A 14,049-nucleotide genomic window follows, 5' to 3' on the forward strand; every position below is an offset into this window, starting at 1 on the left:
ATCAGAGGTAAATGGAAGGGTTTTTGTTTTCGTAAAGGCAACTATGATGGTCTGAGACAGTATTTAAATTCTATACAGTGGGACCAACTGATGATGTTACCAACAGCAAACTCAAAATGGGAAGCATTCATGGAACTAATTTTGGAGGCTACCTGGCTTTACATACCAATTAAGAAATATTGTTCAAGGTTTAGGCCTAAATGGTTGTCAGATGAACTAATGAGACACATGGCAGAGAAGAAAAATGCATGGGATATATATAAATTAACACGTGACACAGACACCTATGATAGATACAAGTTGATCTGTAACCAAGTTACAAAGGAGGTTAGGCAGGCAAAGGCAGATTACGAGAAATCTTTGGCAAAGGATGCCAGGAAAAACAGCAAAGAGTTCCTTACTTATGCAAACTCTAGAAGGAAAGGGATGAATCAGATTGGTCCACTGGATATTGATGGTTCAACAGTTGAGGATCCTGCTCAGGTGGCTAACAATCTAAACGAGTATTTTGCATCTACATTCATGCATGAGGAGTTATTCAGGAAGGAGAATGATGTAGGTAAAGTAAACATTGGCAGTGAGCTGGATGATTTTGTAATAACTGAGAGGAAAGTGGAGGAGAGATTGTTGAGGATAAACATAAAAAAGGCACCTGGGGTGGATGGGATCTATCCAGTTATATTAAAGGAGGCAGCAAAGGAAGTAAGCAAACTCCTAGCCATAATTATGAGAGCTTCTTTGGACTCAGGGGAGGTACCCATAGACTGGAGATGTGCAAATGTAACCCCAATTCACAAAGGAGGATCAAAGGCTGACACAAATAATTATAGACCTGTTAGTTTAACTTCTGTTCCAGGTAAATTAATGGAGGCACTGGTTAAAGAAGCACTGCAGGATCATCTAGACAAGAATTCACTTATAGCTCAGACGCAGCATGGTTTTGTTAAGGGCAGGTCTTGCCTGACCAATTTGATTGGATACAATGATGTAGTCACAAAAGAACTGGATGCAGGGAATAACTTTGATATTATATATTTGGATCTTAGAAAGGCTTTTGATACTGTTGCACATGGAAGACTGCTGCACAAATTGTAGCAGTGTGGCATTGGAGGCAAATTGCTGCTATGGATAAGGGGATGGTTGAGTGGCAGAAGACAGAGAGTGGTAATCAATGGACACTGCTCAACGTGGACTAATGTTATTAGTGGAGTTCCTCAGGGTTCAGTGTTGGGTCCGTTGTTGTTTTCGGTGTTTATGAATGATATTGATGATGGGATATCAAGTTTAATTTCCAAGTTTGCAGATGATACAAAGGTTGGCAGGGTTGTTAAGGACACTACTGACGCTATGCTGCTGCAACAGGATCTGGAAAGGTTGAACAGATGGGCTGAGAGGTGGCAAATGAAGTTTAACATTGACAAACGTAAAGTACTACATATGGGAAACAGTAACCCCAGAGCAACGTATCAACTCTGCGGTACTACACTGACAGTGGTGAAGAATGAAAAGGACCTGGGGGTAATTGTGCAGGCAGATATGAAGTTCTCTGAGCAGTGCAGACGAGCTGCAAGAGTAGCTCATGGTGTCTTGTCAATGATATACAGGAATGTTTCTAGCAGGGATAAGGAGGTGATTATTCCCTTGTATAAGGCAATGGTTAGGCCACATCTTGAGTACTGTATACAGGTCTGGAGGCCTCATTTCAAGAAGGATGTAGAGCTGCTGGAACGGGTACAGAGAAGGGCAACAAGATTAGTGAATGGAACAAAGGGTTGCTCTTATGAAGAAAGGCTTAAGTTTTGCAAATTACAGAGTCTGGAGACTAGGCACCGGCGAGGTGATCTGATAGAGGTGTATAAGGCTTTGAATGGTTTGAGCATGCTCAATGCCAATGGGATTCTTCATCTTGCTCAGAATAATCACCTCAGAGGGCATAAATTCAAATTGAGGAAGGACGGATATCGGATAGATGTGCGAAAATTTGCCTTTGGCCAGCGGGTGGTTGGTTGGTGGAACCGACTTCGATCACTTGTTGTTGAAGTTGATATCCTAACCAAATTTAAAGCTCAACTGGATAGGTATTTCGAACTAACGGAGGGGTGAAATGGGAGTGGTGTGTGTTTTTTTTTTTTTTTTGGCTGATGCTGAATAAGCTTGCTTTCTTGCATCATATGCCTCTACTAATGCTAATGCTATATCAGCCAAACAAAAAAGTAAAAATAAAAAAAAAAAAACCTTTCCCATTTCACTGATCCATTCGTTTCAAATGTTTATCTAGTTCTGCTTTGAATTTATTTAACTTATCAACTTCCACAATGGATGGAAATTTGTTCCAACAATCTACAATCTGCTGGCTACTAAAGGCACATTTCTGCACATCTATTCTACAACTGTCTTTCCTCAGTTTGAATCTATGCCCTCTCAGGTTTGTAATCTGGGCAAGTGAAGAATCCCATGGTAATGAGCCTCAATCAGGGCTTTATACACCTCAATCAGATCATCTCACAGGTGCCTGGTCTGCAGAAGCTGCAATTTGCAGGACTTAAGCCTTTCTTCGTAAGAGCACCCCTTTGTTCAACTCACCAGTCTTGTTGCCCACCACTGTCAGTGTAGTACGACAGTTGATACATTACTCTGGGTTACTGCTTCTCATAGGTAGTACTTTACATTTGTAAATGTTAAATTTCATTTGCCACCTCTCAGCCCATCTGCTCAACTTTTCTAGATCCTGTTCCAGCAGCATACTGTCATTAGTGTTCTTAAAAACCCTGCCAACCTTCGTATCATCTGCAAACTTGGACATTAAGCTTTATATACCATCATCAATATCATTTATAAATACAGAAAACAACAATGGACCGAACACTGAACCCTGAGGGACTCCACTAATAACATTAGTCCACGATGAGCAGTGTCCATTGATTACCACTCTCTGTCTTCTGCCACTCAACCATCCCCTTATCCATAGCAGCAATTTGCCTCCAATGCCACACTACTCCAATTTGTTCAGCAGTCTTCCAGGAGCAACAGTATCAAAAGCCTTTCTAAGATCCAAATATATGATATCAAAGTTATTCTCTGCATTCAGTTCCTTTGTGACCACATCATAGTATAAAATCAAAGTGGTCAGGCAGGACTTTCCCATAACAAAACCATGCTGTGCCCGAGGTATAACTGAAGTCTTGTCTAGATGATCGTGCAGTGCTTCTTTACCCAGTGACTCCATTAATGTTCTTCGAACAGAAGTTAAACTAACAGGTCTATAATTACTTTTTAGCATTAGTAGAGGCATATGATACAAGAAAGCAAGCTTATGCAGCATCAGCCAAAAAAATTTAAAAAAACCCACTCCTATTTCACCCTTATGTTCATTCAAAATACCTGTCCAGCTGAGCCTTAAATTTATTTAGGCTATCAACCTCCACTACAAGGGATGGAAGTCTGTTCCAACAACCAACCACCCACTAGCTAAAGGCAAATTTCCGCACATCTATCCTACATCTGTCTTTCCTCAATTTGAAGTTATGCCCTCTCAGGTGATTATTCTGAGCAAGAGGAAGAATCCCATCGCCATTGAGCATACTCAAACCATTCAAGGCTTTATAAACCTCTATCAGATCAGCTCGCCGGTGGCGCCTCCATAGCCAGGTGGAGCAGCAGTGCACAGCAAACGCTTCTTGATAAGACCGGGGTTCGGGCTGGTCACTACAAAATACGGAGGATGTGGAAAGGTCAGGGAATGACCACTGCATAGTCCAGGAGCAATATGGCCTTAGTTGCCAATGCTCTTAAAAACCAAATAACAACAACAACAACCTCGCCGTTGCCTAGTCTCCAGACACTGTAATTTGCAAAACTTAAGCCTTTCTTCATAAAAGCAACCCTTTGTTCCATTCACAAATCTTGTTGTCCTTCTCTGTACTCATTCCAGCAACTCTACATCCTTCTTGAAATGAGGCCTCCAGACCTGTATACAGTACTCAAGGTGTGGCCTGACCATTGCCTTATACAAGGGAATAATCACCTTCTTATCCCTGCTAGAAAAATTCCTGCATATCATTCACAAGATACCATGAGCTATTCTTGCAGCCCGTCTGCACTGCTCAGAAAACTTCATATCTGCCTGCACAATTCACAAAGGTCCTTTTAATTCTCTACCACTGTCATGTAGTACCACAGATTTGATATGTTGCTCTGGGATTACAGTTTTCCATATGTAGTACTTCATTTGCTACCTCTCAGCCCATCTGCTGAAACTTTCCTGATAATCATTGTATCGTCTGCAACTTGGATATTAAGTTTGATATACCATCATCAATATCATTTATAAATACAGAAACAACAATGGACCCAACACTGAACCCTGATGGACTCCACTAATAACATTAGTCCACGATGAGCAGTAGTAGTAGTGGCATGTGATGCAAGAAAGCAAGTGTATGAGCTTATGCAGCATCAGCCAAAAAAAAAAAAAAAAAAAAATCACACCATTCCCTACAAATGCCTGTCCAGTTCCTCCTTAAATTTATTTAATCTGTCAACTTCCACAACGACAGATGGAAGTTTGTTCCAGTAATTAACCATCCGCTGGCTAACGGCAAATTTCCGCACATCTGTTCTACATCTGTCTTTTCTTAATTTGAATTTATGCCCCCTTAGGTTCGTAATCTGAACAAGTGGAAGGATCCCATCAGAATTCAGCGAGCTCAACCCATTCAAGGCCTTATATACCTCAATCAGATCACCGCGCAGGTGCCTAGTTTCCACCCATTGCAATTTGCAGAACTTAAGCCTCTCTTGGTAAGAGGATCCCTTCAATCCCCTCACCAATCTTGTTGCCCTTCTCTGTACACGCTCAAGTAAATCTACATCCTTCCTAAAATGAGGCCTCCAGACCTGTACGCAGTACTCAAGGTACTGCGTACAGGTCTGGAGGTCCATTCCCTTATACAGAGGGATAATCACCTCCTTTTTCCTGCTAGCAAAATTCCTATATATCATTGACAAAACCCCATGACCTGCCCTGGCAGCCTGTCTGCATTGCTCAGAAAACTTCATATCTGACTGCACAATTACTCCCAGGTCTTTTTCATTTTCTACCACCTTAAGTGTAGTACCACACAGTTGGTACATTTCTCTGGGGTTACTTCTACCCATATGCAGTACTTTGCATTTGTCAAGGTTGAACTTCAGTTGCCACTTCTTAGCCCATCTGCCCAAATTATGTAGATCCTGTTGCAGTAGCACACTGCCATTACTGTCATTAACAACCCTGCCAACCTTTGTATCATCTGCAAACTTCGACATTAAGCCTGATATACCTTCATCAATATCGTTGATAAATATACAAAACAACAGTGGACCTAACACCGAACCCTGTGGGACTCCACTATTAACATTAGTCCAAGAAGAGCAGCACCCATTGATTACCACCCTCTGTCTTCTCTCACTTAACCATCCTTTTATCCATTGAAGCAACTTACCCTTAATACCATTCTGCTCCAATTTGTACAATAGTCTTCCATGCGCAACAGTGTCAAAAGCTTTCCTGAAATCCAGATATATGATATCAAAATTATTTTTTGCATCCAGTTCCTTTGTAACCACATCATAATATCCTATCAAATTTGTCAGACAAGACTTTCCCTTAACAAACCCATGCTGTGTCTGAATTATTGCTGCAGTCTTGTCTAGATGATCCTGCAATGCATCTTTAAATAGTGACTCCATTATTTTACCCTGAACAGAAGTTAAACTAACTGGTCTGTAATTACTTGTGTCACCCTTCGATCCCCGTTTGTGATTAGGGATACATTTGCACATCTCCAGTCCGTGGGAACTTCACCTGAGTTCAAGGATGCTCTCATAATTATGGCATAACAATTTCTCCTCCACTTTGCTTTCAGTTATTCCAAAATCATTAAGTATCCTACTATTGATGACCTTCTGCCCTTTTCAAACCTTAATAATTCCTCATGTGTGGATGGGATGTATCCAGTTATATTAAAGGAGGCAGCAAAGGAAGTAAGGAAACCGTTAGCCATAATTATGAGAGCTTCCTTGGACTCAGGGGAGGTACCTACAGACGTGAGATGTGCAAATGTGACCCCAATTCACAAAGGAGGATCAAAGGCTGACACAAGTAATTATAGACCTGTGAGTTTAACTTCTGTTCCAGGAAAATTAATGGAAGCACTGGTTAAAGAAGCACTGAAGGATCATCTTGACAAGAATTCAGTTATAGCTCAGACACAGCATGGTTTTGTTAAGGGAAGGTCTTGCCTGACCAATTTGATTGGATACTATGATGTAGTCACAAAAGAATTGGATGCAGGGAATAACTTTGATATTATATATTTGGATCTTAGAAAGGCTTTTGATACTGTTGCACACGAAGACTGCTGCACAAATTGGAGCAGTGTGGCATTGGTAGCAAATTGTTGCTATGGATAAAGGGATGGTTGAGTGGCAGAAGACAGAGAGTGGTAATTAATGGACACTGCTCATCGTGGACTAATGTTATTAGTGGAGTCTCTTAGGATTCAGTGTTGGGTCCATTGTTGTTTTCTGTATTTATAAATAATATTGATGATAGTATATCAAACTTAATGTCCAAGTTTGCAGACGATACAAAGGTTGGCATTGTTGTTAAGGACGCTACTGATGCTATGCTGCTGCAACAGGATCTGCAAAGGTTGAGCAGATGGGCTGACAGGTGGCAAATGAAGTTTAACATTGACAAATGTAAAGTACTACATATGGGAAACTGCAACCCCAGAGCAACGTATCAACAATGTGGTACTACACTGACAGTCGTAGAAAATTAAAATGACCTGGGGTTAATTGTGCAGGCAGATATGAAGTTCTCTGAGTAGTGCAGACGGGCTGCAAGAGTAGCTCATGGTGTCTTATCAATGATATACAGGAATTTTTCTAGCAGGGATAGGGAGGTGATTATTCTCTTGTATAAGGCAATGGTTAGGCCGCACCTTGAGTAGTGTATACAGGTCTGGAGGCCTCATTTCAAGAAGGATGAGAGCTTCCTTGGACTCAGGGGAGGTACCCACAGACTGGAGACAGGGAGGTATCCACAGTTTAAAACTGCTGGAACGAGTACAGAGAAGGGCAACAAGGTTTGTGAATGGAACAAAGGGTTGCTCTTATGAAGAAAGGCTTAAGTTTTGCAAATTACAGTGTCTGGAGACTAGGCACCAGCGAGGTGATCTGATAGAGGTGTATAAAGCCTTGAATGGTTTGAGTATGCTCAATGGCAATGGGATTCTTCCTCTTGCTCAGAATAATCACCTGAGAGGGCATAACTTCAAATTCAGGAAAGACAGATGTAGGATAGATGTGCGGAAATTTACCTTTCGCCAGCGGGTAGTTAGTTGGTATAGCAGACTTCCATCCCTTGTTGTGGAAGTTAATAGCTTAAATAAATTTAAGACTCAGCTGGACAGGTATTTCGAACGAACGGAGGAGTGAAGTGGAAGGGTTTTTTTTTTTTTTTTTTTTGGCTGATGCTGCATAAGCTTGCTTTCTTGCATCATATGCCTCTACTAATGCTAATGATATTGATGATGGTATATCAGGCTTAATGTCTAAGTTTGCAGACAATACGAATGTTGGCAGGGTTGTTAATGACACTAAAGAAAGTACGCTGCTGCAACAGAATATAGAAAAGTTGAGCAGATGGGCTGAGAGGTGGCAAATGAAGTTTAACATTGACAAATGTAAAGTACTATATATGTGAAGCAGTAACACCAGAGTGACGTATCGACTCTGTGGTACTACACTGACAGTGGTAGAGAATGAAAAGCACCTGGGGGTAATTGTGCAGGCAGATATGAAGTTTTCTGAGTAGTGCAGACAGTCTGCAAGAATAGCTCATGGTGCCTTGTCAATGATAAACAGGAATTTTTCTAGCAGGGATAAGGAGGTGATTATCCCCCTGTATAAGGCAATGGTCAGGCCACACCTCGAGTACTGTATACAGGTCTGGAGGCCTAATTTTAAGAAGGATGTAGAGCTGTTGGAACGAGAAGGGCACAAGATTAGTGAATGGAACGAAGGGTTGCTCTTATGAAGTAAGGCTTAAGTTTTGCAGATTACAGTGTCTGGAGACTAGGCACTGTAATGACATCACCTCGCAGGTGATCTGATTGAGGTGTATAAAGTCTTGAATGGTTTGAGCATGCTCAATGCTGATGGGATTCTTTCTCTTGCTCAGAATAATCACCTGAGAGGGCATAAATTCAGATTGAGGAAAGACAGTTGTTGGATAGATGTGCGGAAGTTTGCCTTTAGCCAGAGGGTAATTGGTTGGTGGAACAGACTTCCATCTTTTGTTGTAGAAGTTGATAGCCTAAATAAATTTATCGTCAAGGACCCAAAAGAGTACCCCTTTTGGGTCCTTGACTTATCTTGTTGCTCTTCACTGTACCATTTCCAACAGATCGATATCCTTCTTAAAATGAAATGAGACTTCGAGACCTGAATGCGGTACTCAAGGCACCCATTGCTTTACACAATGGGATAATCAATCTCTTGTTCCTGCTAGTAAAACTCTTGTTGACATCCTGTCAACACTGCTCAGAGATTTTCATGTTGAACTGTCAATTATCTCTAGAAGTCTTGAACACTTACACTACACTATTGAACAATGGGATCATTTGTTTTTCTGTGGAAATGTATTCTGTAAATTTAAGGAAAAGCATCAAGTAAATCATATAATAAAATCAGATGTTTAACAGATCGTTTTGTTTCCACTATTAAAAGAATTAAGAGAGGAATATAGAAAAAGTAATCATTTTCAAATTCAAAATTTGGAAATTACAATAGGTAACTTTTGTCCCATAATTGATTTTTTATTAATCTTATAAACCAAATTAATAACTAATGCAAAATTATTTAAAACTATTTAAAATTGTTAAAATTTAATTCTTTACCTGATGTTTGTTAATAGCTTTTTGTTAACTAATTCAAGACAAAACCTTAACCTTAACAAATAATAAATGTGTAATTAAATGTGTGTAATTAATGTAGGTGTAATTAAATGAAGGTGTAATTAAATGTGTGCAATTAAATGTGTGCAATTAAATGTGTAAAATAATATATAATCAAATGTGTAATAATGTGTAATCAAAATTAACAACTTTATATAAATCACATCACTGTAATTTGCCAGTTCTGCTGTCTTTACATTCACTGAAGAAGTGATGCATGAAGCACCATTAAATGTCTGAGAATAATCTGTAATTCTTTAAGAAATTAAAGGCAGATTACTCCAAATAAGTTTAAGTGCTCACAGTGGCAGATCCAGAAAAATATTATAGGAGGGGCACCATTTGTGGCATGGGGGCACCATTTTGTGCCTTGTTTGTGCACAAACAAGGCACAAAACAAAACAAATATGACATTTAAACATAATATGACTGGTAGACATATATTACTTTGAAGTAAACATTACACATGACCAAACTGTGGTGACACCTTGAACTAGAATGCCGATCACATCAGAATCAGTGTTGCCAACTGTAGTCAGTTGAAAACAGCTGAGCCACAATGCAAAAATAGATAAAATCCTATGTTGTTTGTTATTCGGTTTTTAGAAGCATTAGCAACTAAGGCCATATTGCTCCAGGGATATGCGGTGGTCATTCTCTGACCTTTCCGCATCTTCCGTATTTGGTGGTGATGGGCTTGAACCCCGGTCTAATCAAGAAGCATGTGCTACGCACTGCTGCTCCTTCCCACCTGGCTACGGAGATGCCTTAGATAAAATTCTACGTTAACAATGAAAAAAAAAATTTTTTTTGTAGCTAAAGGGAATTTAAATTATTGGTGTATATTCTCCGAAAAACGACAGTGGGAAAAGCACCCCGGTGCCCCCACCCTGAATGCACCACTCATTAATTCACCAATTTCCAGTCCTTGATATATGGTACACCATGTGACTAAAAGAATATTTAACTTCTGCCCCATTGTTGAGAAGAGTGTTGTAGACTCTTCAAGGTCAGATTAGCTTTGTCCCAAGCATAGGTCCCAACTTACGAAGAATTTAAGTTGTGCTTGTTATTTATAAATCTATTAAATTCTTTTGCAATTTCTACAAAAGACTAATGGCCATGCTGACATTTGGAGAATTCCTCCTACAAAACTTAGAAGCCAGCCAGCCTTAATAACTAAGCTAACTTGGACCAGGAATTTGAATGCATTATTTCTCAGTGATATTGGTAATCTCTTCAATGAAAACAATTTCATTTCATATGTGTGTTCATGTTCATATTCATTAACAATTCATAGTGATTATATTTTCAAAGACATTTCTGTGCTTATGATTATAAACAATATTATGTTTAATTTTGTATTCATTCTTGCTAATATATTGATATTTATTTATGTTGTGCATGTGATGGGGTCCAATGTTATATTTGCAACTAAATGCATTTTAAGGTAGCTAGTCGTTGATTAAATCGTATTTCTCTTTGCTGAAAAACACTAGATTTTGTAAAAGTGTCAAGTTAGATTTGGGGGGGGGAGGTGTCAATAATGTATAAGGACTGTATACAGGGTGTTTCAGTTAAACGTTTCAGAACTTCTAAGAGGGGTAGGGTACATCCTGACAACTCGAAATCATATAGCAATGTGGGGTCGGAAATGCTTTCCTGAAGCGGTGTTGTACACAGAAGCACCATAAAGAAAAGAGACCGTAAGTGAGAAATCGTTTTAATAATACATGAAAAGAAGCAAAAGGGGATTTGTGCTACAAATCCCCTTTTTCCTGCTGAAGTTTTGTTTTCCGATGAGGCATCCTTCACAAGGGAAGGAATTTTCAACACGCATAACGACCATATCTGGGCGGTCGAGAACCCGCATGCAATACGACGTCGTGCAGCACAGATTCGATTTTCGGTCAATGTATGGGCCGGTATTATGGGAGATCACCTCATCGGACCTTACCTGTTACCGTGTCGTCTAACCGGACCTATCTACTTGATCTTTCTGCAGCAAGTATTGCCACAACTTTTGAGAGATGAACAGATTTCTGCATCGACGCAACAGACAATGTGGTTCCAACACGATGGAGCCCCTGCCCATTATAGCGGAGATGTTCGTAACTACCTGGATGTCACATTTGGTCAACAGTGGATCGGACGTGGTGGTCCCGTGCGTTGGCCTGCTCGGTCACCCGACCTGTCATGTCTTGATTTTTATTTCTGGGGTCATATGAAATCGCTAGTTTATGACACCCCTGTTGACAATGCTGAGGAGCTGGTTGCAAGAATCGCAGTAGCTGCCGAAGAAATTCGAAATTCGCCTGGAGTATTCCAGAATGTTCGGATGTCCATGCGTCGGAGATGTGAGGCGTGCATTGTAGCCCGTGGAAGAAACTTCGAACACTTACTTTAATCCATGTACCTTTTGCTTCTTTTCATGTATTATTAAAACGATTTCTCACTTACGGTCTCTTTTCTTTATGGTGCTTCTGTGTACAACACCGCTTCAGGAAAGCATTTCCGACCCCACATTGCTATATGATTTCGAGTTGTCAGGATGTACCCTACCCCTCTTAGAAGTTCTGAAACGTTTAACTGAAACACCCTGTATATATATATATACTTTCCAGTATACTAAAATTATATTAGAAATTATTAAATCAAAAATGTTTATAATATTTGAACACTTTTACCTGAATATCAGCAAGTTGACTCTTCAATTCCACCTGATTCTTCAAAGCATGAGCAGCTTTACTTTCTGCTTCCTCTAATTGGGCATTAACAATGTCAAGTTCTGACTAGAGAGAGAGAGAGAGAGAGAGAGAGAGAGATATTGAAAAAATTGTTTACACATTTCCCTTACTGTAGAAAATATAAGACCAGTGAATTTATTAATTAATAATAATCATATTATAGGAAATCAATTAAATGATAAAATAAAGTATATATCCAAGCAGATAGATCTCTAGAATGGGTAGTGGGTTACAGTAGTCATAATCAATTCCTAATGAGCGATATTTTTGGTGTCAATTTTTGGGAGATTATGGGTTCCCTATACATATGAAAGGTAAAAAAATAAACAAGCATTATACAGAACATTGAATTAATTAGGATTTTTTTTCCATTTCTAAAAGCATACTGCAGTTTTTTTTTTTAAGCAGAGTAATAAGAACTATCAATCATTTACATTTTTTTTGTGACTTCAAATTTAAAAGTTATTGGAAATTTGACTACTATGCCATGTGCGAGTTGAAGGTTGAGAAGATAGAAGACTGTTTGTGTTGGACTTGAATTTCTGGATCTGGTAATTTTCAGGAAATACATAGAAAGGAAGCTTATTCTGAAGAGTAAAAGGTTTGTTTGGTTTTTTTTTAGGAGCATTAGCAACTAAGGCCATATTGCTCCGGGATATGCGGTGGGCATTCCCTGACCTTTCCGCATCCTCCATATTTGGTGGCGACGGGCTCGAACCCCGGTCTAATCAAGAAGCGTGTGCTATGCACTGCTGCTCCTTCCCACCTGGCTACGGAGGCGCCTGCGAGTAAAAGGAGAAGGGATAACATCAGGAAGAGAAAAGTTTTTTCAATAAGTTTAGATTTGAATTGTGAATAAATGTTATCTAGTTCAGGCACGTTCAGCCTGATTTTGAAGAAAGAGATGGAGTCACAGATGCTAATTCAGAAGAACAGTGCCCAAGAAATATCTGTATGAAAGATGTACAGCAAAAACTGAATGTCTCTGAGATAGGGCATGGAGTGAGTTTGTAAGTGAGAATTATTAAGTAACCTGACTGCACTCTGCAGCATAGGGTCTAAGGTTTCAATAAGGTCGAGTGTTTTTCGAGAGCATGAGAGCTCTCAAAAAACTCTTACAGATTTATGAATTGTATTAGAAAGGTTGCCCCAATAGGATGATAATTGGAAGGTAATGATCTGTTTCATCTCCTTTGGAATTGGCTGAGACTTAGAAGAGAAAAACATTAATGGAAGTATTACAAGCACTAATGTATTTACCAGTGTAATTTAATTTGTTTCTTTACTTTTAGCTTTCATAATGACATTCAAAAAATACATTAATGAACATAACATATCACTGTTGTATAAAACAAAACTGACGAAAATAAACTGGGCACATTATGGCCTTGTTGCTCCTGCACCATAAAGCACATGAATGAACCAACAAACTACTAATTTTGTGTTATCAATTAAAGACATAACTGCAAAACAAAAATATGAAGATGAAGTGTAAAAGTTTTGTTCTGTTTCTGTATTGAAGTTTTTTCAGTATTATATTTTGTTTCTTTCAATAAACTTATTATTTGGTTAATTTAACTAGGAGTATGCTGTTTTCTCAAATGATTTAAATTCAATAATCCATGAGAATATCTTTCATTCATTACAAAATGTTTTATATTTCTATGGAAGACCATATTATACCTGTAGCTTTTGGTATTTTTCAGTTAGTTCACTTTTGTTTCCTTCCACATCTTTCAGTTTTATAGTCAATTCCTGTAATTGGCTTTCTAACTGTTTTTTTCTACGATCTGCTTCCTGTCGTGCATTAGAAAGTGCCTTTATTTCATTGGAAAGTATAGCATTTTCTGATTCCAAGTTTGATTTTGATTTTTCTAGTGAAGTTTTAACCTGGAAAAATTAAATTAAATGTTATGATTTGATCTACATAATATAATTATTTAAAATACAAAACTTTCACAATAGTTGTTCATTAGTAAATGAAAAAGTCTCTAAGAGTTATAAGAATGGTCACATAATGCTACTGATAACAGCACTAAAGTTGAAGCATATGCCTATAGCTGTCTCGTGGTGATAAAGTATATTTCCATTGGAATTTCCATTTCTGTGTTGCATTAATCACAAACATTAAAAATCACCCCAATTAAATGTGTAAAACTTGTTCTGAATTTTTTTTCTTGAAATGTGCAATTTAAAATTATTAAATAATATACACTCAGTGATCACTGAATTATGACCACACTAATAGTGATAAACTATGCCACACAGCTTACAGCATAAAAAACTAAACAGCTTCA

The 14,049-nt window shown here is 38.7% G+C and overlaps 1 protein-coding gene across 1 annotated transcript in view; it reads right to left on the bottom strand.

The window, feature by feature from the left end:
• Window positions 1-14,049, bottom strand: part of LOC150076628 (uncharacterized) — a 1,101,557-nt gene that overhangs the window by 307,711 nt on the left and 779,797 nt on the right. Inside the window, exons 27-28 of the mRNA XM_090386980.1 lie at window positions 13,436-13,642; window positions 11,693-11,797 (exon numbers count right to left, since the gene is read on the bottom strand). Of these exons, the coding sequence (XP_090243106.1) occupies window positions 11,693-11,797; window positions 13,436-13,642 (312 nt within the window). The remainder of the gene's footprint in view (window positions 1-11,692; window positions 11,798-13,435; window positions 13,643-14,049) is intronic.

The sequence above is a fragment of the Mastigoproctus giganteus genome, chromosome 12 (genome assembly GCF_048544385.1).
Source record: "Mastigoproctus giganteus isolate SK-2022 chromosome 12, ASM4854438v1, whole genome shotgun sequence".
Lineage (NCBI taxonomy): Eukaryota > Metazoa > Arthropoda > Arachnida > Uropygi > Thelyphonidae > Mastigoproctus > Mastigoproctus giganteus.